This window comes from Prenolepis imparis, unplaced genomic scaffold (assembly GCF_030444845.1).
Source record: "Prenolepis imparis isolate NDT839.2.m4 unplaced genomic scaffold, iyPreImpa1.0 SCAF_9, whole genome shotgun sequence".
NCBI lineage: Eukaryota > Metazoa > Arthropoda > Insecta > Hymenoptera > Formicidae > Prenolepis > Prenolepis imparis.
In genome coordinates this window covers 6223578-6251575 of record NW_028141167.1, presented here as the reverse complement: position 1 = coordinate 6251575, position 27998 = coordinate 6223578, and the positions used below count along the sequence as shown (strand labels likewise).

Below are 27998 nucleotides of genomic sequence, written 5' to 3'. Positions count from 1 at the left end.
TTCTTTTTCTCTCTCTCTCTCTCTCACTCATACATACACACGCACACGCACATGTATACATACATTCACTCTTTCTTTCGCGGTGTTTAGTTCCTCGATAAGGATTGCTCTCGTGATCAGAATGTCAGTGCGCGCGCGCGACCACTTGGCTTTGCCGATCGTGTTGTGCCTTGGAAAAGTATAATTATATTTTATTTTCTCCGAAATTATACGACGGCGAAGCTCGCGACGATAATCGTCGCACGTGTTAATTAATTATCCCCTCACCAGCGAGACTACTGGGCCCATTACATGATGTGTGAGACTTCTTTCAGTCGCAAATTGTCCTGCTCGCACGCGCTCTCTCACTCTTTTTTTTTACGTTTCTTTCGTTCGTTTCTAATTTAATCCTTTCTATCTCTGTTGTCCCGACTGTCCGCTGGACTATCATCACACGACTCTTCCTTATTCTTCCTTCGTCGGCTCGGCCTTCTTACCGAGAGGGATAGCCGCCTTTACTCTGAAACAAACGAGTAATCGACTTTTTTTTTTCCCTTAAAGTCATTATCACGAAAAATACGAGAAACATGTAAAAAAATCCAATTTCTCGCAATTCAACGATTTTGTTAGACAAAAATAATATTTTTTAATATTCATGTAATAAATATTATAAATATTTTACAATAAAACGTAAGAATTAATTTCAATTGTTATCTGAAATCAGTGAAATAATGCCGGTCTTACACAGACACAATTTCTGTCTGATACAAAAACGTACAGGTTCTCTTGCATCTCTTTAACATAGAATTAGAAGGAGATTATATTGATTAGATTGAAATATAATTAAAAACTTATGTAGCAACGTAACACATACGTGCAACTTCTGTGTATTACATATAAAGGTCATAAAGAATAAGAAAAAAATCTTATTGCATTACTTTTTTGTTTCTCACAAAATCAAGGAAACTTTCAACTCACTTAGCGGTGATTTCGTTGATCTTGGCCTGGACTAGAGCCAGATTCTGATCGATCTGCTCCTGATTCGTTTCGTAAACTTTAGGCAGCGTGAAAAGAGCGACCACGCCTGAAACGAATAAAAACAAATGCGTTGAATTTGACCATTCCGCGTTCGAAGGGCGTTCGAAGGGCGTTCGAACGATGTTCGTAGAAAGATGGAACACGAAAGAAAATACCGATTATGATGAGAGTCATGCCATTGAACCAAGAACCAACGTAGGTGAGACACCATAGCAAGACGCCAAACTTGAGAGAATCGACAAAGTCTTCGACAAGGAACAGTCTGCGCAATTCACTAACGGCAGCGTTGGCATGTGCGACTGCAACATCCGCGACTCCATGCACTTTCTCAGCAGGTAATGCCAGATCTAGATCAAGGATATCCCTGCGACCCAAATCATAGTTTTTTATTAAAAGCAAAATTTGAAATTATCATAAAACAAAACTAAATGTTTCATTCAGTTCTCTAATTTTGAACTTAATTTCAATTAACATTATTATTTCATCTACATTTACTTTATTACTAAACGCGTTATTAAATCTGTAATTCATATATACATATATATTCTTTTTTAATAATGTTCAATACAATTTTTCTAAATCCATAATATTGTTATATTTCAACATTTTATTATTTTAACAAAGATCTTTAAAAAGTTATTTATATCATATTAAAGATATATCACAAATTTGTCACACAAATTCTCTTTTAACAAAAAAAAATATATATCTTTTGGTTTGAGATAATAAGCTATAGCAGAGAAACATCTCAAATGCAATCCTGAAGTAATTTGGTGGCAAGAGCAGTAATAATCCGAGTAATCAGATTTAATTCCCGATCTGATGATTCACGCGTCGATACTTTTTCTCGCTCGAATCTGCAATAGATTGATTAATATAGCGTTTCGCAAAATTGTTTAAACTTACTTAAATGGATGACCATCCGAAGTCTTCTGGACTGCCTGAAGAACGGTTTTGTAAATACGGAAAAGAACGGTTCCGCTAAGGACGAGAAGCGACAGATAAGCGAGCACACTAATCAGACTGAAATAGGCCAATGATAGGAGCACGCCTAGTATCGTGCCGAATACAATCCCTGATTTTTTGGGATCGCGCCAATATATCAGAGCCGCCACTGTAAACAGAAACAAATACTTTAGTTAAGAAAAAAGAGAAAACTTTAATTCGCTAATACATATATTTAATCGTCCTCTATAATGATGCATGGCTTCATTTTCAATTTTAATTTTTTTTTTGTTGACAAATTAATAATGCATTATGTAACACAAGATTGAATTGACTTCAAATTATCACTTAGATTATCTATCTCTTTCACATGATTCAGATTTAGATTATTTTTCTGTTTAATTTAATACTAGTCAACTCCATATGTAACATATTTATATAGTTAATTGTGTTATTGATTTCTTCAAGTAATTTTAAATAAATTTTCAATAGAGGTATGATGCGAGGTCTTAATTTCGAATACAGATCCACATTCTTTTATTCTTTAAAAAATATTAATAATTTAACAATTTTTATTTTTAAATAATTATGTGCACATATAAGATCTTTCACAAATGAGTTGATTGATCATTAATTCTTCAAATTATCCACTTTGTGTGCCTTCGAATGTTTTGTACATCTGTTAATATGTATATCAAATAATATTTCAATTTCCAAGACATAATATTTAATGTTATATACATATCTCTTTTTAGAAGTAAATCATACTTCGCACAAATATAATGTAACAAATAATTAAAACTTCACAATAAATCACAATGCTGAACACAGCTATGATATCACATTTACTTTATTATTATAAAAAGTTTTTATAAAAGTACGGCTAATTTATCTCTAACTAAATATTGATTATTAATTAATAATTAATTTCTTATTCATCATCAATTTTTATTCAAGGTATCCAACAAACTTATGAGTCTCTTACATGTTAATGAATTTCGCAATATCATTCGATTTTCTAACGCTATCAAATAATTTGTATTTTTCTCGCAAAATCTTCCCAATATAAAATTCCGATCGTGATATACGTAATCAAAAAGATACGTTGTGCAAAAATATAATTGATATGCAAATGTCTTAAAAAGTATGCAGTATGCAGTATGTTGTAATATTTGCTTTCCAGTCTAACTGAAGCATCAAATACTGTACATCTAATTATGAACAAGGTAACTTTTGATAAGAAACATTCATATTTTGAATAGTGAAAATGATTAATTTTTACGTTTGATTTAACATCTAATTCTTAATATTATAATGGATGTGTATATATGTGATACTTTTAATTATTACAAACGCTATTAACAAAAAAAAAAGACAAAAATGTTATATATCATCAACATATAAAATAATCATATACAGTTTTATTTAAGAAAGATAATTTTCAAATCAAGATAACTTTAAAATCTTCTTTTAAAATATACCAGAAAAATAATTACAGTACTATATAATTTTCTTGGAATTATAAAATATTTTTTGTACAACGCATACTTTGAAAATTATTTGAAAGATTAAATAGAAAATCTATTAAATATAGAATTATTTAAAACATATCAATAAATTTTTTATTTGTTCATAATTATATACTATATACATATATACGAATATTTTCTATGTTTAAATGATTAATTGTTATATAATAATACTATGAATAAATACTATAAAAGATTAAACATCACACAAACTTCATATAGAATTTGTTGGAGCGAAAATCTTTCTTATTAATAAAACTTATTAAATTTTAATGAAACTATTGTTTCGCGATATTATCTATTTTTTTAAATTTAATTATAAACAATTGCTGAGATTCTCAATTTCTCGTGATAACGTTAAATATCCCAGCTATATAAAGCGAAGTTTTTATTAAATGATCGTGGCACATTGTAAAGAAATAGGACCACGTGTTGTATTCCCAACCATATGTTCTCAGGCCGACGCGATCGTCAACATACCAAACCAGTTCTCGCCGAGTTGTGAGTGAATGTAGGGACGCGGAACTTACCGGGACCACGCTCTGGAAGAACTTCCCCCAGATCCCTTTTCTGAATGTTCCTTCGTACCATTTTTATAATTTATCACAAAGAACCTCTCTTATTAAAAAGACCTCCCGAAAATATTCGCACGACGGTTGTCACATGCACAACTGTTCCAGCAACGATTCAGGATTTGGCTACGTGCGAGAGAAAAGGCTCATTGATAGCCTCAGAAAAGAAGGGGAAGAGAAGCAGAAGGGGAGAAAAATAGATAGAAGGGGAAAAATGGAGCAGTAACGTAACTAGAAATTCTTTTGCACGAAGCTTATCCGAAATTAGAGATAGAATTAAACATTTTATATCTATATATCTATAGACAGTCAAACAAAATATTTTACTTAGATTTGAAAAATTTTGTATTGTATTGTGACACGGAACAGTCACCACTAGTCCTTGTGTTATCAAGAATAACACACACAATTAAATATTATAATTTATGATTTTATATGTAGCATGAAATGTCCCGAGGAGAATAGATACAAGTAGCCACAATTGTTCGATATATTTTTTAATAATATAGAAGATATCTAGCTACATACACATAGAATGGCGTGTTATTCATATATGTTTTGTCTTATTTTTTATTTATTCATAATAAGTCATGCAAGTATTAATACGCATTTTTCTCGTGTTATATTTTTATTATATATATTATATTAAAAAATATATTTATATATGTCTTAAGTATTTTTTTCACACATATTTACAATACAATTTTACAAAAATTCTACAAATTTTTATTTTTACTTTTTTAAGTAGTTTCTAAAAATTATAGTAATCCTCATGAAACGTCCTTTATGCATCACTGCATAAAGAAAAGCTAGATTATTTGTCACGCGAAAAAAAGGAGCGAGGAAGCCACCAGGAACAATTGATTGCACCATAATCGAATCAGAGCGCGGAAGTAACAGAATGATAACACTGTCGCACTGCGGACCTTCAGAGAGCGGACCCCAAGTGACTCTCTTACAAGATTGTCTTCGCAATTTTCGAGATCCGCGACACTTACCTTGATTATTATAAACCAACGATTATATCGATATAATTTTGTTCAGTTAAATTTTGATATCAAATTGATTCATACGCTTACTCGCGAAACCGTGACATATAGTACTTCGTATATGCAGCACCGGAAGTCTAACTTATCGAAACTTTATCAGTTGCAATCTCTATAATTTCTTATAACCTCGATTAGAAGGCAGCAATAGCTTAACGATTTTTATAGCTAGAGCATAGTTATGTATAACTATGGACGACCGTGATAAGAAATAAAACGCATTCGCTCTGTATTCTCGTGACCGTCGTACTCGCTTATGGTGCAAAATTATGCATTACCAGCCGACGCGACGTCATATATGGCACCGCTTTATCGATTTGTACGTGCGAGTGGTTTCCCCCTCGGGTTTATCTATACTGTGCGTCCAACGGAAAGAAAAAGACGGGGCTAAGCTGCCATTTTAAGGGCTACGTCATCGGCTGTTAATGTCTCATAAATTAAATCAAATCCACAATCGATTACTTAAAGAATTCTAATTTCCAAGTATTAATTTAGATAACAAGTATAAATATAAACATCATCATTGAATTATCATTGAAATTTAAATTGATTTGAAATAAACTTAACAAGCTATTAATTGTATGGTTTTACTGCAGCCATATAGAATTGTAATGACAGAAGAGGGGGGGGGGGGGGAGCGAAAAATATTATTATACTCTATAAAATTATTTTCTATAAAACAAAAATTATTTTTGTGTAGCATTTCCATTCTCTTCCACACACACATTATATGTATATTAATAATATATTATTCTTTTATTTACGCGTGCATGACATTTCTGTAATAAATTAATTTTAAATTGTGTTTTTTTTAAATCTGATTTATTTTTCTTTAATTTACTTTATTCAAAATTTTAAAATAATCAAAGAGATTTGAGTGTGCGCATACGTGACTTTTCGAAAAACTACTTTCTATTTTATCCTATTAATAATTTTATCTAAAAATAAATATAATTAAGGTATATGTCTCTGAGTAATATTTTGGTGACGTAATACTTATTCGTTGAAGTCCATCCAATTTACTTACACGCTTATATTAACGCATACTTAAGATTCAAATGATGAATAATGCAAAGGAAAAAAATGCAAAGAAGACAGATATAAAATAGTTATATGTAATATCTATTATAGTCTCTGGACTTAGTCATTAGTTTATGCGTGAATAATAAAGTAAAACCACTGTCGCTCGATACCGCGCTGCAAAAATATACTCGTAAAATATCGAATAGAAAATACGACACGTAAAAAAACCAGTCCACTTGAGATAAATGTTCGCGAATCTTGTCGCAAGTAGCATATCGGCAAGATTTGTTACCTTTTATTTATCCCTTTCTTTTTTAACGTGCTTTCACGTTAAAAAGTCAGTTTTTCTAAACGATTATATATGCGAGGAAAGCTGAAGAGAATAAGCTCGTCGCATTCTCTTTTAGAACATCACGATGTCACAAGTGAAATATCAACCAAGTATTTTACCGGCGATTTCTGAGCTATCTATAATTGGATTCTTCTCAGGGTCGTAACACTGATCTAGCCTATTAATCCTAAACTTGCAATGCCAGATAATTGTTTCTTTATGCCAATTGCCGGATTCTTGTCAAAGTATCTCATCGAAGCCACCGACAGAATTAGACAAAAAGTATACGTAACAAATTGTCTTTAAAGCACAGGGATTCCCAAACTATTTATCCGGCATTTTACGGAACAGAACACATTTTCGATCGATTCTGCGACAATAAAATAGGAAATAAGGAGAATATAAGAATGTAAAGAGTGAATGATAAATAAAATAATCTAATGCCTCTTAGTGACACACAATTTGCATTTAAGCACAGTATCACTCATCTGTTTTAACTGCGTCTATATTTTTTTAATTAATCGTTTCTTGCAATTTATTATGTCTGAAATTTTTTACGTCTCGATGATGCTGTATTTTATTCTTTCTTGCTTATACATTTCATCTTCATATTTATTACTATCGAGCCCGGGTTCTCTTTTTGCTTACGCACGTAACCTCGATCTCAGCGAGTATACCAGCGCGACACGCATGTGCTAAATTATCATCGCTCTCGCGAATCATCGTTACTCACATTCCTCCTTCGTAATGGCCATTTTCCCTACGAACATCCGGCTGCACTCTATCGGCTTTTATTCCGACGAAAAGATGCGACTATCGAATCCGATCGCGATTCGACTGGACAAGAGTGCGATCACTCCAGGAAACCGATAAGGAAAGAACCGAGAACCGACGACTTTCGGTTCCGACGACTTTGCATCAAGGGAACTGCTGTCGGCTCGAAAACCCTGAGACGAGGATCTTCGGAAAACTGGCACTGGACCAACGCGAGAGGCTGGCTGGACGTTATATTTAGTAACGTCCGAGAATGGCGGACAACGGACGGGCAGAAGTACCGCCGATGCGAAATTGTCATGTTTTGTGCCGGACCAATTATTATTGTACCCTAAATCGCGCATTCCTTCGGAGAACGCTTGACCCTTTATTTATCAGTGACCTTTTATCGTGACAAGCGCTACGCTCGGCTAAGGGAGAATCGCTTATGCCACGATCGTATAAAAACAAAAATTAGCTAAGCTAATTTGACTATTTTTTCTTTCCACTTGATATATTCGCTCTATCTCTGAAATTCGTTGTAATATTTTTAATAATAATTTTTTTTTTCCGGAACTTCATAGAATCGAGTTATCTTGATTTGATTGGAATGTTGGAATTGTCCATTATACATGAAGAAACTCAAAAAATAGATTTTACTTTAATAATATTGTTTGTGCCACGAATCGAGAAATATGGTAAGGCCGTGAAAATGTTTTATATTTGATAAATATATTTGATAAATTATATATAACATATATGATTGCAAAACATTTCTCATTAAAACGATCGATATATATTACTACAGTACAAACAAGTACAAAAGAAACAATATTTTCTTCCTCTGCTTTCTTACCTTTCGGATTCAGTCTTTCAGGGTTAAACCATGCATCTGAAAATAATAAAATTATAATACGTATTAGTATTATTTTTTTATAATACAGAGTGAATTCTTATAAATTAAGCTGATCAACAACTGAGACATTTGGAGGTGCAAAATTAACAATTCTTTACATATTTTTTTATGTATTTTAATTTATTTGTAAATCGATATATTCTTTTACTCTTTGATATATTCTTTTACTCTATGATAATAAGTAAAATTATCCAAATCTAAAATTTGGTTAAGTGAATTTTACACCTAAAAATCTCAATTAATATTATATAGAATGATAAAAAAAGGATTCAGAATTTGCAAAATAGAAAAAAAAAACATTTCACTAATTGTGAGTCGAATGAAAAATATTTAAAAACAATTATCTAATAATTTTTCACATTTTGACGTTTATAAAAAATTTTCTAAATTCTAGACTTCTTCGAATTCCTTGATAGGCATTCTCAATTCACTGATATTGTCTTGTACATTATTTTTTATTTCCTAAAACCGAAAATTGCTTCTAATTTTGATAGGGTTGATTTTTCAATCTATCTAATCTATCTTATAAATCAATTCTGTCAACGTTCTTGGAACGATTTTAAATAAAAAAGAAAGGATGTGGAAAATTAATGATAGAGATATTAAGCATACTACGGATGCAAAGAAAATCATATCTTTCTCCGCAAATACGTCCGAGGATCGTGCTAATTATCGTTCAGTGAAATAATTTTCCTATTTCACTGCGAAAGAGAAATCGTTTATCGCGAGAGACATGTATAAGAAATAAAACTGTACATTACAAAATAAAAGATTAAACGAAATTGAGAAATCGTATAAGATATCGTAGCTGTCCCACACGATGTACATTTCTTTTTGAGTTTATTTTTCAGATTGAGCTTCTATTAATAACCATATAATAAATCGATAATTAGTTGCGTCGTTCTAAAGGCTATCGGAATTGCAGTGACTCGAAAAGAATAAATACTGCTCATTTATCAAATATTGCACTCTTTAAACATTTTAAAGTTAAATGTCATATAGTCATTAAATTATATACGTACAGAATATCTCTTAATATTCTGTTCAATTATTTATTTTTCACCGCATCATTATTTATCGCAAATTTGTGACATTATTTAAAAGAAAGTCTAGAGATACATTAATATTAAACATACGAACTCCTCATTTAACGAGCCGTTTTATGTAAAAAACCATTCTTCTCATTCGACATCATAAAGGAACAAATAGACAAGTACACGAGACAGAAAGCAGTCAAAGAGAGAAGTCAATATACTTTCATTTAACTGAAAAATTTTTAACACAGCATCACGCCCTGTGCTCAAGTGCACACAAATGTATATAAGCCTCTTATTATTCATGTATGTATCTTTCTCCTTGTTAAAATAATCTCATGCAACTCTCAGAATACACGATTTTAAATATCCGCTTTTTAAACACGCCCAACTTTTTTTCCTTATTTATTATTTGTGATTAAAATAATTGTAACTTTAAAATATTTTATAGTAAGAAATAAATATTTGAGAAATACGCTGCTATATATATATCATATATTAAAAGTAATAATCGTGAAATATATCTTATCGCAGAGAGATTCTGTGGAACGAAATATAATGAGTGAAAGAGAATTTGCCACCCTAGTCAGCACAAGTTTATGGTCCAGATAGACTTCAATCAACAGATTAAGGGGAAGGTAGAGGGTACCCTATCATCCGTATTATCCAAAGCATTAGTGCGATAAGTGAGCAGAAACGTATGACATCGTGACATGAAATATCTACCTGATACCGTCAAAAATGTCAATACAGTTTGCATCAACGTTGCACATTTCGATATTATGTACTGCGGGAGAAATAATCAAGCGGCAGTAACTTACAGATACGCGCGCAAATTGCGGAGAGTCAACTAAGGCAATCGATCGTATTGTATATACTGCGCAATATGACTCCTGTCGCCTTGGAATTTGATATATTCCGACTCTATGCTTTTGACTTTGGTCGAACAAATCGCTTCCTCGCAATCGATGAATCGACCGTGCTGCAAGTTATCACGGTACAAATTTAAAAACTTAAGGCCATTGCACGTAAAAAATTTTAGTTTAAAAGAAAAAAATTAATGTTTTTTGTATAAGAAATTTCGCTTTATTCTCATTATATTCGCAAGTATCATTATCTACATTTCCTTAATATTTTATTAAAGTAATATTTATATAAAATCAAGTTTATTAATTTTATTTAATTAATTGTGTATATCTTGATTTTTAAAAATTTGAAAAATAAGAAATGGATGCAAAAAGTATTTTGTGGAAAGTATGTCACGCTCTTTGTTGAAGTATATAATGCAACCATACAATTTATTGTTAAATGCATTAATGTTGCATCGCGATATATCTAGAACCAGTAGAAGCAGAAGGCAACTTTTAAACGTTTATTGCCGTGAATAATAAAGGCCATTGCATGTAAAAACATTTTAGTCGTAATCGTAAGGCCATAAACAAATCGTCCAATCATGGAGAGGAATTATCATAACGTAGTAAAAATGCTTGATTGTCATTGGACGATTTGCTTATGGCCTTATGATTACGATTACTCAAATTTTTTTACGTGCATGGCAATAAGCATTTGTAAAAGTTGCCTTCCTCTTCTACTGGTTCTAGAGATATCGCGATGCAACATTGATGCATTTAACAATAAATTGTATGGTGCGTTGTATTAAATATTTTAGCAAAGAGCGTGACATACTTTCCACAAAATACTCTTTTCATCCATTTCATTTTTCAAATTTTTAAAAATCAAGATATACACAATTAATTAAATAAAATTAATAAATTTAATTTTATATAAATATTACCTTAATAAAATATTTGTAAATAATGATACTTGCGAATATAATGAGAATAAGGCGAAGTTTCTTATACAAAAACTTTTTTTTTTTTTTTTCTTCTTAAAAAAAGATCAATATATATTTTCTTTCCTTGTAAATAAGAGATGATATAAATATTACAAAAAGATAACACAACAGATTGAAAAGTAGCAAATAAAATTATCGTTATCTTGCCATTCCAAAACAAGTCATTGTAGACGATATTTCTACAGGATAAAGTTCGAGAGTCAGTTGTACCGTCAGTCACGGTTGGATCGCGTGGCGTTATATAATCCAAGGTCGCGATAATTGTTCCAGGTTGCAACAAATTATGATACATAGTACAATGTGCTGCGAAAGCACAATTTCACCGATTCACGAAATAAACATGTATTATAAAAGTCAATTATGATTCTCTATCAGTATTAGCATATTAGTCATTTATAAAATTATAAAAATTTTATTAAAAAGCTTATTAAATATTATTAAATTATTAAAAGCTTATGAGGTATTAATTAGCAAAATATACAATTCTTTGCAGCTAATCATATAAAATAAAATTTCAAAAAGTTTCTATACAAAGTGCTTATATAATATCCATTTAAAATGTCAATAATATATACTATCAACGAACAGATAATGTAATGTCATATCTAAAAATAAAGTAAGCCTTTCAAACACTTTAAACTATATAATATTTATTTCATTGTTAAAAGTATATAATGCAACAATTTAATTGCATCAAACGTATCGACGTGTGAAAAAAGAAACATTAATAGACTAAATTAATTGTTCCTTTCTTGTCACAGTGAATCGAATAGTTCTTTTTGAACAAAATAACGACGACCATCGCGTATCTAAGTATTGACATTTTTTTTACAAGCACTCCATCTACGATGATGAGAACTACGAGCGAGCTTCATAGACGAGGTTTAATATAAACGCGGATGAGACAGATGTTGACGTAAATGTTACTTGCAGGTAGCTGATCGATAACCCAGTTTCGATCGGCGATTCTTCGATACCGAGTAAAGTGGCATCTGCGCAGAACGAAGCCTGGGTCACCGACATGGTAGCGTCGACGAAAATTAATTGAGATCGCCCGGAGTCCAATTCGGTCCGGCGTCTTCGGTATCAAAAACAAAATATTGCGCTGTAAAAAAAAACAGCTACGATCTGTCTACGGTACCATTGATAGAGACGCTTGCTCCGAAACGTTCGAATAGAATAAAGAATTAGTATTTGATTTACGCGCGCCAATTATCTCCGTTACGATCGAGAAACCTATCTAACGAGAGGGCACGTTTCATTCAAAGTGTGCGTGCGGAGATAGAAAGGGTTCGATCGTGGGGAGAACCGTCAAGTGCGAAGTGTCAAAGCGAAGGGGGTGCGTCGAGAGAGAGAAAAAAAACCTACGGGGGTTGAGAATATTCCAGAAGCACGGGTTGTTGGCGCCGGCGCCGGGTCGCTTGCAGACCTGGTTGCCCTCGTCGACGTTCTTGGCAGGGCACACGTCCGAGTCCGCCATCCTTGCACGCACTTTTTCGGAGTCCTCGCGCGACGCGCACTTTTTCCTTCGCACTGTTCGCCGTCAGAACGGAATGGTCCTCTCCTCTGCGTAGCTGGTGAACGCTCGCGGGAGTATAATGGCGTACGCGCGCGCGCACGCTGAATGACGCACTTCGACAGCGACGACGACGGCGATAACAGTGGTAACCGACACGATAAGGGTATACGATAAGGATTCCGTTTAGCCTTCTCGAGAACGAGAGTGAATTCGCGCGAGAAGAAGAGTTCGATGCTGATTTACACCTGTCTGTCAGTCTATCTCTCGGAGCAAGATAGAAAAAGAGATCTGCGGAGAACACAGCGTAGCTCGTACACAGCGAGATGAGGACTGAGGCTTGTTATCGACCCACTGGAGGTCTCTCGTGCCACCTCCCCGTCGAGAACCCTCTCCTCCTCCTACCCTCTAGGCTCATCGCCATATTGCTCGGAACCTCGTACCTAGAAGACTACATGAGGTAGCAGGTAGCCTTTGTAGCGGCTACGAGAGACTGACTCTCCCGGAGAACGTATTGTAATGATACCTGAAGAGAGAGATTTTTATGGACAAAATCTTGTAGGTTTTTTTCTCAAATGTTGTGGAAAATTAATCGAACGATAACTTTTACGATAAAAATACCGATTAAAAAAGAAAGGAATTTTTTAGCAAGATTTTTTCACACTTTTGGATTCATTTAAATATAACATATATATACCTTTTACTACTTCCTCTTATTTGTCATATACGCTATATATCCGATGTTATATAATATTACAAAATGTCTTGATTGCTAATTATTTTCGAGTATTTCTAATATGAAATAGTCCCCCCAATCGCTCAATGATTTATCTTCTTATACAAGTCTTTATAAGTAGTACAGACATTAAAACGTCAGACACTGTCAGACACGTCAAAGAAAAATTATTTTAATCATTTGTACAAATGTTTTGTTTAGGTTCGCTCGAAAAAGAGTTTTGACATTTTATAATAAAAAAATTAAAGATTATACACAATAGACAAAAGATTTTCTTTTATAGAAATTTTGGAGTAATTTGTCGTTTCTTTAAATATAGATATAAATATAGCTTTGCGTACTAAGGTATATTTAATGATTGCTGCTTAAAAAATATTAATTTGAGCGGCTTTATACATTTTCTAACTCGAAAAACGATATTGCATTTAATGATTGCTCCGATCTAGAGACCATTATTATTTATTATGCTCGTACAAGACATTTTAATGATAATTTTTATTATATAATCAGATTTGAAATTACATATATAGATATGTGACAAATGCAGCGAAATCGGAGTACGTCAAGCTTCTTCCGATTTGTTCATACATGTTTGCTATAGGATATGTGCACATCGGCAGAGGAACAGGCGTGTCATGTATTCGTTGCACTCGGAAGTGTTGTATAGCGGTCGTTTGCGCATTAACAACGGTTATACGAGGTATCTGTCCGTAACGTTTTGCGTTGCAGACTCCGCTAATGAAGAAAAAGAGAGAGTCTACGTTATATATACTATAATATTACGAGAAGAACTGTTACAGATTGAACCTTCCTTTCGAGCAAATTAAGATATTTAGCTCCAAATATGATTTATTATCAATATATAGACCTTCAGTGCTAAGCGGCTAATGTATACAATAATATACGCTATCTCTCGATCATTGAAAGTCAACTAACAAAGAGGAATGGCATTTCCTTATAAAGTCATTATAGTCAGTATACTCTTACGCACAATTATAAAAAATGGAATATTCTATAAATTAATGATTATATAAGAAAATAAATAATGAATTGGTTAAACAGTTTTATATCAAAAGAAGAAAAAACAAGAGAACACATTTTTATAATATAATAAATTTTATATAATAATAAACTAATCTTTTACGATTCCTATTTTTAGAATTTCAAATAAAAATTCTTATTCAATAATAAAAAAAATAGATAATTTTTTTATTAAGCAATATGCGTTGACCAACTTTAATCGAATTGAATGTGTTAATCGAAAATCAATTAACAGTTACACCTGATGTTGATTACGTGACACGTGAGGGACATTGCACGAGTCTTGCGCAATCGAACGTCTGACCGCATCATCGCACTCTGCAAAGACGGCGAAACCGATAATAAATATGTATTATTCTTCATACAACTTTTTTGTTGTACGTAAAATACGATCGAGCATAAAAATTTATTGTCGTTATATTTTTAACGCAAATATGAAATCGGTATATTATTTCTCATATCATTTCTCATATTAAATATTTTAATAAATATCTTATAAAAAAGCTCTCGTTAACTAACAGTATATTTCATTGCATTAAATATATTTATAATTTGCACGTTTTATTTTCAAGTATGTTCTCTAGAACGGTTTTAAAAATCCTTCTATTTATTTATCTATATCTATCCCTGTTATCGTCGACGAACAAATGCAGTTGGAAATTTCGAAGAAACGAGACGCCATAAATAAATGATCGGAGGGTTGTGTATAGGCAGATAGGGGTGACACGCAATTCCGCAGACGAGGCGCCCATGCAAGATTAGAACGGACCCCTTCTTTGCATTTATAACTCTGTTGCGCGTGCGTGCGTGTTAAAAATTCTCAATTGTAATACAACCTGCTATTGCGCAAATTTTATTTTCGCGTCGCAATATTATTAACCCAGCATAAAAATTATAATTATGATATAATATAAAATTGTGATTAAACCACAATAGTTTTTATTTTTTTTCTGTTCTAAAGAATTTTAGATTTATTACTTAAAATTATCGAATAAATAATTATTATTACGATCTTATGTATCTAAAATATTACATTTTAAAAATATTTTAATCATACAAGATTATTTAAAATTATTTAAAATAATTAAAACAATAAAATAATGTTTGTGCATCGTACATTTCTACAATTCTTTGAAGAACGTGAAAAAAATAAAAATATAGAAATAATAAAAATAAAAAAACTTGTTTTTCTAAAATTGAAATAAAAAGAAATACGAAATAACAAAATCAGAAAAATACCTTTATCGAGTCATTCAATAAAATAACATTTATAGCATATTATATTGCTCTCGCATAATAATTTAAACATGATTTTTCTGCATTAGAAATGCAGCATAATCCGAAAACAGAACAATTTTGAATGATTAATAATAAAATATTAATAATAATAAAGAAATATATTTATATATTTTCAATATTTTTTAATTTTTTTTTGTTTAACTGTGCTAATTTTAAATTTGAGCTTTAACGGAATGGCTAAAACAACAAAATCGGAAAAGCAAAAAAACATTAAATTTCTGTGTATTCTATCTATTACTCAATAATAATGCACTTTCGTCCGACAAAAGATGCCAAAATTTCGGCAATCTCTGGCAATAACGCTGCGTTGTTCGAAACATCGCCAAAGCGGCGATCTACGTGAATAATAATTTTTGGCCATTTCAACAAAGTCACAACGCCCACCTGCTTGTCTGAGTGATAAAAATAAAACCTCTACATTAGATATACACGTTAAGTATGTAATCAATGACTTGCGAAATTTAGAATATCTGATGTTAGAGCATTTTTTCAATGTATTTCTTATTATCGATTAATAAGATTTTGTAAAATAAATTCGGAGAGATCCTTATTTCGTTTTTGTATTTGAGATAAAATATTTAATTTAAAAATCACAAAAAAAATTACTAACTTTATCTTTTAGTGATAAATCGCAATGAAATTTTCACATAATCAATAGAAAAATTTGGCATGATTTTGAGAATATAGTGCTTTAAATGTCACAAAAAAGGCAAAAAAAATAGATGGATTTTTCGAATGAATTATGCTGTATCATAACTCATCGTTACATATTTCAAGATTATATCATTGAAATAATACGTTTAAGTTAAAAATAAAAAATTGATCAAATTTTGATAAAAATGATAATATTTTTATACAATGTATAATTAAAAATCATACAAAGACTACTAACTCCATCTTTTAGCGTCCCCGTTAATTTAACATTGGTAAACTATAATTTCAGGTATTGATAAAATAGAACTTAGAACATTTTTTTTATATACTTTTTAAAAACTTTCAAATTACGACAACATAAATATAATTTTCTTTTATAACAAATATAAAATATTTTCAATTTAAATTGTTACACTATAATAATAGAAAATTGATATTATTATTATTATACATATATTATTATTATTATACATATATTATTATTTTATTAATATTATTACTATTATTGAATTGTATTTATGTAATAATATTTTTTAAATATAAAAAGTATTTAGCTATATATATTGCTATATTTTATCGCGAAAAATAAATATTAAAAAACTGTTACTTTTAAACTCTATTAATACAATTATAAGTATCAAGAAAAAATAAAATAACAAAATATTAATTGTGTTAATATGAAAATGGTAAAATATATCTTATATATTTAATGAGAAACATTTGTTTTTGCAAAAATATTCACGTTAGCAAGTTTGTTGAAAATAAAAAGCCTGAGTCATCCAATTTTATGTTGTCCAATTATTTTTGCGTGAAAAATGATCTATTTCTTCGTTGCATCATTTATCGCATATACGACAAATGCTGAACACTCTATTATATCAGTATCGTATCAATCAATTTTCCAAGATAATTGAAAAATTACAATATTTTATCCATAAAATTCATTTTAGACAAGCTTTAAATGCGACGCAATGCAGAACCGACGTTATACATAGATTACAAGCATGTACGTGATACTGCAGAATACAGAGAAACAGTTGCAGCGATCAATACCTACGTTCTACGACTCACAACCGTTTCGAATGCTTTCATATTTTCGATTTCGATTGATAGATTCGATAGATAAATACAAGAAACAACTATTCGAATAAGAATATCATTGGACTTCAATCGCGTTCTTAAGAAGGTTTTCTTATTTCTTTCCTGCAGTCATATTTGAATTATGATATCACGAAGGAGAAATCTCATGAATCTTTTCCTTGGATTGTACGTAAAAATAAAGAAATTTTTTCATATTCCATTATGTATTGTGCATAATGCAAATTGTTGAAATAATGATTCCCTTTTCAAGATTCGAGAATTAACAAATAATTATAAATCATAACAAACTGTCATACAAATAATTATAAATCATAACAAACTGTCATACGATCCATTTTCTCTGGAGAGATACAGTAGAATAGATAGAAATTATTTTTTTCTTTTTTATAAAATACGTGCATTAACTAATGTAAAATAATAAAAAAGAAAATTTTCGATATATCCTACTATTATTATTTATACTATTGAATAAATAATGAAAATAAAAAATTTTATTTCAATATATAATACAAGGAAAATATTCACAAAATCTCTCGCTGATGTTAAAAAAATTCAATATATAATAGCTGCAAACAAAAATTTTAATACTCATGCGCAAATAATCGCATATACGTGCGTGTACATAATCTTATGTACTCATGCTCTAAACACTATCTATTTATCTATTTGCTATAAAATTAGATATTTTACTTTAGAGATAAATTATCGAAACATAAACACTAACATGTACGATTAATATCAAATAGTAATGTTATCGCGTTAATTAAAACCTTTTATCGCGTGTTATGACATCATACAACATACAGCGATTACAGAGAGATATAATACTTCTCAAAATTTATTTTAGGCGATAATATATATCTAGGATAAAAATTTCCACTAATATCTTTACGAACGTTAACGAATATCTGTATTCTATATTCATCGAAAGCTATATATATGTATATTATAAAATCGAGAAATAAATAGTGACACACGGTCACGGACGCGCAAATTTCACCAAACAGTTTGAGGCCAAAAATGTAATCAAAATATGTAATCAAGAAGTTGATTTTATTATGAGCTCACAGCTTTTTCTGACATTCTTGACGCACGCGGAAAGAATTTACAATTTGATGACCTGTACGGTCTTGACTCTCGATTAAAGCAACGTCGCAATGAAATCCAATCAATTGTTCTCGTTTCTTTACGAACTATATCTGTTTGTTTCTGATCTTTCAGTCGCATTATATATAAATAAACTTTCTTCGAATTTCATAAACAAACAAAACGTACGAATAACTGTAATTTGATTTTGAAACTGTTATTTATATATTAATTAATAGAAAATAAAATAATATATTATATAACTTAACAGCAAGAAGAATTTAATTATTATATTTATTTGATATTTTATGCGTGAATTCTAGGTACTTGGTTATTTTGGTGTACTTTGAATATTTTAATTCTTACTAATGCACGCACGCATGTACGCAACTAAAAAGAAAGAACTATTTGAATTTGTAGAAAAAATTCAACACAAATTTTTATATACCAGGTGTCCCATTTTAAAGGACCCACTCAAATATCTCATTGTCAGAAACGCTGCGTTAAATCGAAAAATGTTTCCTACAAAAGTTGTAGGATTTCGAGGGGGACATAACATAGTAATATTCATTTGACCTCTTGCGCGGCGTCTCCAAGGTTAGTTCTAGATCTAGAAGGTTAACCTTAAGTGAAGGTGAGAATGAATTTTGAAGAAAATAAAAAAATGCTTCAGATAAAAGTTGTTCAAATTAATTAGTAGAAAAAGATGTTATAATAAAAAATATGGGTTTCCATTTAAAAAATTTATTCTCACCTTCACTTGACCTTGGAGACCAAGGCCGCCCAAGGTCATATGAATATTACTATGTTATGTCCCCCTCGAAACCCTACAACTTTTGTAGGAAATATTTTTTGATTTAACGCAGTGTTTCTGAGATATTTGAACCGGGTCCTTTAAAATGGGACACCCGGTATAACATTGCGTATATATCTTAAATAAGTAACAATAATTTGCAAATATATAAGAATTTTACGGGCGAATCTTACGAAATCTCGAAAAAATTTCCTTCGGTCAAAGTTAATCGAAAACAAATTATGAAATTTGACCTACGCAATTCGTGGAAATCATACGAATGATAGCGATAATAATTGTTGAAGATCAAGAAGGACGCGTGTCGTAACTTGATTATGAACAGTCACAAATATGCTTTTCAAGGTACAAGGTACAAGTACAGTGAAGTGGTTAGACTGTAACCAGTCTTTACTCGACTACGATCCAATACGTCGGTTATATTGACACGCATTTTATCGTGGCTTTGCGAATCTTTGTGTTCTGTTATTTTCAAGAAAAAAGGTCAGGGAAAGGTTTTGACATATAAATCGACTTGAAGATCAATAAACGATCAAGTTTTAAGCAGTTGAGATAAATACAGAATTAAGGAGGTAAGAACTTCGAATTGCGCACTATGTCAGATACATCATAATACATAAGCACACACACATATATACAGAAAATTTAATTTTCAATCTAAAAACATTTAAGCAAATAATATGTTGGACGTAAGAAAAATCATTTGTGTGCTGAATGTAGATTATTTTATTTTGTATTTATAGATTGATAATCGATATATTTTTTCTACACTACACAATTACTATAATATAATTAAAAATTATCTGAGACACTAACCTACAAAAAACTAAAGATTATTTGTGCAAATAACTTATTACATATAATCATCTACTATCATAAGATATCTATTATCACTTTATTATCATATATATCACTATCATTAGCAGAAAAAACTAATGATTTGAAAATTTCGCTTAATATTCTGTCACTAACATTTTGTCAGTCTAATCAAAATCGTCAAAGGAGTGTTTTTCTAATTCAATTTTTATGCAAAAGTGCTTTATGATTTTTAAAATACAAAATTGATTGTAGAACGCAGACTTTCGTGCTTTAATTTTTTATTAAAGCACGAAAGTCTGCGCGGGGCACAAAGGATTAATTTTAATTTAATTCCGGATTTTCACAATTTAAAAATAAAAATTATTATGTACAAATAAATTTGCCCAAAGTTTTACATTCACAACGTTTATTAGTGTTGTTAATTATTTGAATAAAGCTACTCACAATATAAAATATATAATACGAAATAAATGTCAAACAATTATTAAGATAAACATTATGCAGGGGGAAAAACTAAGTAAAAAATTTTTTTTAATTAAATTGTCCCAAGTAAAAATATATAAGATTATCTCTGATGTTTACAAGAAATGTTCTCCAAATGCTAATCACATTTCCATGTAACAAACCTGTGAATACTTTCAAAAGTTCCTAGATTTCTTCGAATCTCAGGACAGACATCTAAGATTCTGATGTAAATCTTATATATTATTTATCTCAATGAAGAAAATACACTAAATTCTTAGGATATATCACCGTAAAAAAATCCAATGAATTTAAATTGAAAGATCGAGGTGGCAAAGCAAAATAATAAAATAATATTATAAAGTATATGTCAAAAGTAGAGGACGTATAAAACACTCTGGTAAACAGAAGAGTGAAAATATGTAAGATAATTCTCTCGTTTCATCGTGTGCGATAAGTAGAAGCAAGCCACTCCCTTCCCAAAATTATTTAAATAAAAAGAGCATATTTAATATTTATTTCATTTGGATTGTAAAGTTAAGGTTTGATTTATATTGTTTTATTCTAATCTATAATATTTGAAACAGTTTTATGAAATAGTATCCGCGACAAACATACAGAAAATAGAAAATATCTACAAATTATAAGATATTTTATCATATCTTTACACTATAGATTCTTTGTTAATTTTTTCCTCTATTATTTTTTCAAATTTTATTCTCTAGAATATATTTCTTGAATCTCCTATAAGAACTAAAGTTTATACAGATTGTTCCAGAATTGTGTTAATACTGAACTAAAATAAAAATAAATTAAAATAAAATAAAGAAACTGCTACAATAATTATCTTTTTATATAATAAATACAAAATAGATGAAGTTAATGTAAAGCTGGTAATTATATAATTTCTGATGTTTAAACAAATAGTTTTTGCCAGCATGAAATATAAAATGCCTTAGATAAACTAAGATGCTAAGTTAGTGAACGTTTTATTTTATTTTACAAGAGTTTCCTTATAATTTTTCGTCGAATTTTAAGAAATAATAATTTAATAGTTTTACATAAAATGGCCTTTTTTAAAAGCAAAAATTTTAATTAAAGTATAATAGCGATGAGAGTAAATATATTATTATATAGGTATATCGAGACGAAAAACTCATACAGATTTCAGAAACTTCATTCTTTCTAACTAATTTATGTAATTTTATAATTATTTATACATTTTATCACAAACCTCAATAACAAGAAAATAGAATTGAAAATTTTTTTAAACGGTTTATGTAAGAGAGAAAGCTATATCTACGAGCATCTACGGTGAGATGCTGACCGATTTTAAAGAGTTCCGTGTCTATTTATGCATTTTCTCTCTTAATTATTTATGAGTTTTCTCATTAAATGATCTGTTAGTTTCATATACGATTGGAATACAAAGAAATCTTCACATTTTGCATCATCAGAATTTAAAAATTGAGATATTGCTCAAAATAAAAATAAATTTACGGATATATATAATAAAAAAAAATATCTTATTTATTTTTATTTGTTTTATTTCACAAACAAGCGATTGCACTTATTTACATAAGAATAATTTTAAAGATTTCTTAGTGCAAAATCAAGATTTCTCCAAATACTTATATTCCCTGTATATATTTCAAAAATAATTATAAAAATACCTATGTATGTATTATAATTCTACAAAGTATTTTGATGTTATTATATTCTGGAACAGTCTGATATATGTTTTTGCAATTCGATCTACCACTCTCTATAAAAGAAAAAGAGAAGAATACACATTCACATGGCGTGATTCATGTATAAAAATACTCATTTACCGAGCCAATGAAATATAGATTTGTATAGAAGTGTATGCGTAATAGCACTAATACATAATAGTCGATGACGAATACGTACGCCAGTGAAAAAACCGGACATAGCTGATAAAATTTCATCACTGATAAAATTAAAAATCTCACAAATGTATAAATAATGTGAATACGAGATGCCTCTTTTAATTACTAGTTTCTTCGATTAGTTTAACGACAATTTTTCTATAGCAAAATTTTTAAGGTTTATTCCATGCAATTTCAATTTTTTGTATATTTCCACATTTTAGTTCTTCTGTAATTAAAATTTATTTAATTAAAACCTATACTTTTTTAAAACTGATTAAAATATAAAAAGATTATATATATATATAATCTTATGTGCGTTATCATTGATCTTTTCAAATATATTAGCTTGTTTAATAACGATGAATTATTTTCTATCATTAATCACTCAAAGACTATAAATATCTTGATATTGCATTAAAAAAAGTTGATTTTAGATCGATTGCAAAATATATACAAAAAATATTCTACAATATATAGATACCCTTAATATACTTAAACATTACATTTTGCAAATAATTTTCTAAATAATTCTTCTCAAATATTATAAATTAGAATAAAGTATAACAATTGAAAAAAATGATGTATCGTGTAACAAATATTAAATATGCTTTTTCTTTATATTTATTAAATAAATAATTTTTAAAAGTGATTAAAACGCGAAAATTCTTTTTCCAAGGTCTGTTTTAATTTTTCTATAGAAAATTCTATCGCGTATATAAGAAATGAAAATCCGTAAATATTTTCGTAGATATATATCCGCGAAAAAAAATATCTATGAATAAAATGACGCGTTTACGTCGTATATTTTAGTTTTCATAGGACACGCAATATAAACGCACGCAGAACCGAAAGGTATCTCCCACAGATCGATATAACGCATGGCGGAAGGTGATTTTAACCATGATGTCATACAGAAACCATATACAGAACGATTATCGGTTAACAAGACAATATTGTGCAATAATATCACGACCTCATAATCTAAAATTATATTGTTCGTATATAGAAAATTTTTCGAGAGAAAATTGACGTTTTAATCTAAAAAAGGGAGATTAATTTATTAATATCATATGTGAATGCGAGCCGCAGTCATTATAAAAAAGAATATATGAACAAACAATAATGAAATTTTTCTTCGACTTATGACACATAAATCGGTCGTGACTTATCGTCACCGATCAGATACGCGATTACGTATTATTAATCACCTCGTAACTATAGTTGATAGTCGAAGTTATTGCCTTTGTCAACAATTTTCTGCGCGTTTCTCGCGGATTCCATTATTTCTTAGTCGTTAAGTAGAGCGTAGCATTATGTAGGGAAAAAATATATGCAGGTTACTGCTATTTTTATAAGAATCGCGCATATAGAACGAAAGATAGGTGAGCAAGTATCACGTCAATGGCATGCTGTAACCAAGCGGAAGCGCTTCCAAGCATGGTCGAGTTTGTGCATCGCCACTAAATTAATTAGCATTTTCTTGTGAGAACTCTTTCGTTTCACGAATATTAAATAGCACGTGGCAATCATGCGGAAGTATATTTAGATATTTCTGCTGTAATAATGTCGTCACTTTTATTGATATTCGTTAAATTTCTCATATTATTCTTCAAATTGTTCTTCGACGCGAAAAATTTTCTTATTTTTTCAATAATATTTGAGGTCGTGTTAATCAAAGTTTTCTTAGAATCGAATAACTCTAAGAAAGATTTAACACATAAGGATTCATTAAAGTCAGATAAAAATTAGCATATCATTAATATCCCAAATAAGTTTAATGTAAATATATATTCACCTAATATTTGAACTAATATTTAAACATAATTGCTGGCTGGGAATACGTTGTTCTAATTTGTCATTTTCTAATTTCAGATCGTTAAATTGTTTTACTCTTTTCTTTATTTCCTTTTATTATTTTCTCTCATCTATTCTATTTATTCTACACTCTCTTTTATTCTATACATACACACCTACATTTCATTATTGTAAGAATTAATTTATTAAACTCTAATTTATTAGAAGCAATTTGTTTTACACTTCTATTCTAGCGTATAAATTGTATAATTTATACGCTATTATAATTGTAAATTACTTGTAACAAATGTGTTGCACAATAGAATCAAGAAGATTAATTACTGAAAGATCAAAACTAATTTGGTACTTTTTGGTTTCAATACTTTTAAAAATCTTTACTTGAATTGATTGAAAAAAAAAAGATTTATGGATTAAACATAAAGAATATTTTGCAGACAAAAATTACAAAGATTGCATAATTAATGAAGAGAATTGCATCATAAATTCGAAATATTATATATCAAATAAATATTAAATATATTTTATTTATGTATTTTATCTATATATTTTATTTATATATTTCATAAAATATATTTTAGGTATATATTTTTTTGTATTAGGTACAATCACACACAATTGCACAAATAGGTAAAATATATTACAGAATTCATATTTGAATGTTATATTTTTAAATTTTTATCGATTAAAATTTTTAGAGTATAAGACTTCTAAAAAAAGTACAAGTAGATAAGTGAAAAAAGATGTGAATAAAACGTACACTGATTCTCTCAGCCAGCGATTATCTCATTGTCAGAGCCTTATATCTACAAATTCACGAGAATTTATCCTTGAATATAAAGGAAGATTCTATCGCACTCACCTAATCCCATGTCTCTGAATATCTCCTTCGGTGCTATCTCGATCTCCTGCTTCTTCTTGCCAACCGGACGGGGACAGATGTACTCGGTTTCCTTAGGTCTCGGCACTTCGCGCCGTTTAACACTCTCGTGCTCCGAATCGGTGCTTCGCTGCTGCGGGGGTGACGGCTTGGCAGCCTCCGCGATCAGGAAATCGTTCGACATCTCATACTTGTCCTGGCGGGCACTATTCTCCAACTCTGCCTCCTTAGGCAAGGGCGGCAGCGGCTTCGTGGGTGGCTCGAACTCCTTTCCCGCCTGTTCCCGCTTCACGTCCATCTTCTCCACCACGTTCCACGAGTCGTCGTCCATAATGTTCCTGGCCTTGTCCTCCTTCGTCGACGGCGGGTCGTCATCCCCGAGAAAGTCCACCACCGGGGATTTTTCCGCCGTTGGCAACACGGACGATCTGACGTCTCGACGCACAGGATCCTCGTCGAAATTGGTACCGCTCGGGAGGGTGACTTCATCCTCTCGGTGCTGCCATTTGCCTTGATCGATGCCCAGATTCAAGATATCCTCGCGCTCTTCGAAGGGCTGGATCTCGCTTTCGTCGGTTTTCGTCGCTGATGAAAACAGAACGTCGCTGTCAGCTGTTGCGGTCGAGATTGGTAACAACGGTACCTGGAGACCCAGCTTCTTATCTTCATCCTTGTCCTCGTCGTTGTTGTCGTCGTCGTCGCGAAATTGATGCGCGGGTGGCGGATAGGTCCTTTCGGTCTCGACGAACGCCATGCTGGCCAATTTGGGATCGACCGGGTCCAGCGGCCGCTGGAAAAGATCCGACGACTGCGCCATGGCCTCGAACTTGTCAAAATCCGCGGAAGGCGGCGGCGTCGCAGGGACGGGCTTCGTTTCGACGTCGATGAGCGCGCTCGGTAGCACCGAGTCCGATCCCTGGAAGGAGTCGCCGATGTGCAGGAGATCGTCGACACGTGGCGCGTCAATCAGTCGCAGCGGCTGCTGCTGATAGTGCTCCGAACGATCGTCCGGGGAACCGTCGTGGCCGAGATGCTCGAAATCGTCGACGGAATCGTGATCTCTCTTGAGATCGTCGTTCTGGATCCGTTCCGGGTCCATCCTCGGCTCCGGGACACGATGGCGTGGATCCGTGGATGCGTTTGACAACTGACGATGACTCACCGATCGAGCCTGGAGTTGGCTGATTAAGGCTTCTCACGGGATCCCCCTGGCACGCAACGTTGCTTGTGCGCGGAATGTTGCGCGACGCTCCCTACGCACTCATAAAAGCCAAGTACGAGGAGCGGTGCTACTCCCACCTGCTGCCGCTGTCGTTGCTCGCCGTCGCGGTACCTCAGTGGGGCACATCCGACGTCCTTGCTGCCCTGACCGCTCACCACCGCGTCGTGTTCCGTTTCGCGTCGCGTCTCTCTGCTCTCTACCTCGCTATGGCCTCCTTTCGTCGACTCGCGGGAGAGACGTCGTCCGGATGACTCGTCCCGGAAAACCTGTCGACTACTCTTCGCGCGTCGTCGCCGTCGAATAGGATAGATCCGATAGATGAAATCGGATGACAGGATTAGAAACGGAAGAAAAACTCACGCACGCGTCACACGGGTGTTGCCCTCGAAGCGCGGACAAGTAAGGCTGTGAGAGTAAAGCCGAGTTTATAGTATTCGGCAGTATTCAGCCAGCGCGATATCGCACGACGGGTGGATTCGGCGAGGCGCACTGCTCCCCATCGCGAAGGGTCTGTCGCCCTCTCCAGTCGCGCCGGGCGACACGGACCAATCCTGTAGCCGCTGTCGTCCCCACTCGTCCGCGATGCTGAAGTAAGCCGTCTTTGTCTCCGATTGTTACCGGTTGTGTCGTGTCGTGTCAGCCGGCCGGCCGGCCGCTCAGCTGATCGGTGCGATCGTATCAATGACTCTTCATCACGTTTCCGCTTTGCGATTTTGGAGCCGAAGCGGAAAATGGGATTTAAATCCATTGCGCGAATACCTGCCGTTAAAACAAAAACTTTGTTAAATCAAAGAAACGATTTATAATTCAATTTCTTGATCATTCTATAGACGAATTTACAAATAGATCTATAATCGTTTTATAATGGCACTTTTTATATTCTGTTATAAATTAATTTCATTTTAAGCGTAGAAAAAGGCAAAAAATGCATCTCGAATAAATATAGATTAAAATGTAATGTACTGATGCGTAAAAACATATGTGACTGACAGAAATAGAATATATATACATTTTTTATCATTTTAAATATTTTTTTACATTACCCTAATGTACGAAAGATTATAGGTTATACATATTTAATCTATTCACTTTGTATGCGCACTTTCTACATATTTTATGCAACTTTTGTCCTTCTTTTTCCCCTCCAAAGACGTGAATATCTCTTTATCATCTTATTTTTTTACTGACTGATATTTTGGTCGATTTAAAATAGATTTCTGTTTAGAGAAAATGTCGAGAAAGATTATCATTTATCATAATTTTTCAACTTAAAATTATTACAGAGAAATGTATAGTCTCAAAGTAAGATTCTATTACTTGAAATTAACTTAAAAAATAAATGTTATTCATATTTAACCGCCTATCTCATTATTTTATTGACTTTTTTTATATCTTGAAATTTTCAAACAGATAGAATTAAATCACATTGGAGGGGAAGAAGAGGTTACATATAAACAGGAGAAAAACGAAGTAACGTATAAGATTTATAAGAGCGTGACCTGTTTTCAGCTGGACTCGGTCGTGTGCAGGAGCAGAAGAGAGAGACATAAGGAGAGGGTAGAAGAGGTATAGCTCGACGTAGTGCGGCGCAAAACGCGCACGAGGTCTTCACGCAAAGTCTCATCGGCCGCGACGCGCCGCAGGGC

At 31.9% G+C, this 27998-nt stretch overlaps 2 protein-coding genes across 5 annotated transcripts; both read right to left on the bottom strand.

Annotated features, from left to right (window-relative positions):
• Positions 1-11: 11 nt before the first annotated feature.
• Positions 12-26229, bottom strand: Rtnl1 (reticulon). 4 transcript variants are annotated; one of them, XM_083047152.1, is made up of 6 exons: positions 25113-26229; positions 8073-8108; positions 1924-2131; positions 1173-1381; positions 958-1063; positions 12-499 (listed from the first exon to the last, which is right to left on the bottom strand). In XM_083047152.1, exons 1-6 carry the CDS (start codon positions 26227-26229, stop codon positions 445-447), a joined length of 1731 nt encoding a protein of 576 aa, XP_082903278.1. In that variant the 3' UTR covers positions 12-444. The 4 variants fall into 4 exon arrangements, with proteins under 4 accessions (XP_082903278.1, XP_082903280.1, XP_082903282.1 ...); XM_083047154.1 differs by lacking the exon at positions 25113-26229 and adding an exon at positions 12390-12880; XM_083047156.1 differs by lacking the exons at positions 8073-8108; positions 25113-26229 and adding an exon at positions 7197-7735.
• Positions 26230-26719: 490 nt separating this feature from the next.
• On the bottom strand, positions 26720-27990 carry LOC145941207 (uncharacterized). Its single transcript, XM_083047168.1, has 2 exons — positions 27852-27990; positions 26720-27111 (listed from the first exon to the last, which is right to left on the bottom strand). Exons 1-2 carry the CDS (start codon positions 27898-27900, stop codon positions 26720-26722), a joined length of 441 nt encoding a protein of 146 aa, XP_082903294.1. The 5' UTR covers positions 27901-27990.
• Between the last annotated feature and the right edge of the window lie 8 nt (positions 27991-27998).

What these genes read in the sequence shown, in the direction of transcription:
- LOC145941207 (XM_083047168.1), bottom strand. Translation starts at nt 27,900, where the DNA reads ATGTCTCTCTCTTCTGCTCCTGCACACGACCGAGTCCAGCTGAAAACA. An exon ending in CCGAGTCCAGCTGAAAACAG is followed by an intron (nt 27,112 to 27,851) that starts GTCACGCTCTTA and finishes TTTTAACGGCAG; the next exon opens with GTATTCGCGCAATGGATTTA.
- Rtnl1 (XM_083047152.1), bottom strand. Translation starts at nt 26,229, where the DNA reads ATGGACCCGGAACGGATCCAGAACGACGATCTCAAGAGAGATCACGAT. An exon ending in TGAAAGACTGAATCCGAAAG is followed by an intron (nt 2,132 to 8,072) that starts GTAAGAAAGCAG and finishes TTCTGTTTACAG; the next exon opens with TGGCGGCTCTGATATATTGG. An exon ending in ATCAACGAAATCACCGCTAA is followed by an intron (nt 500 to 957) that starts GTGAGTTGAAAG and finishes CGTTTGTTTCAG; the next exon opens with AGTAAAGGCGGCTATCCCTC.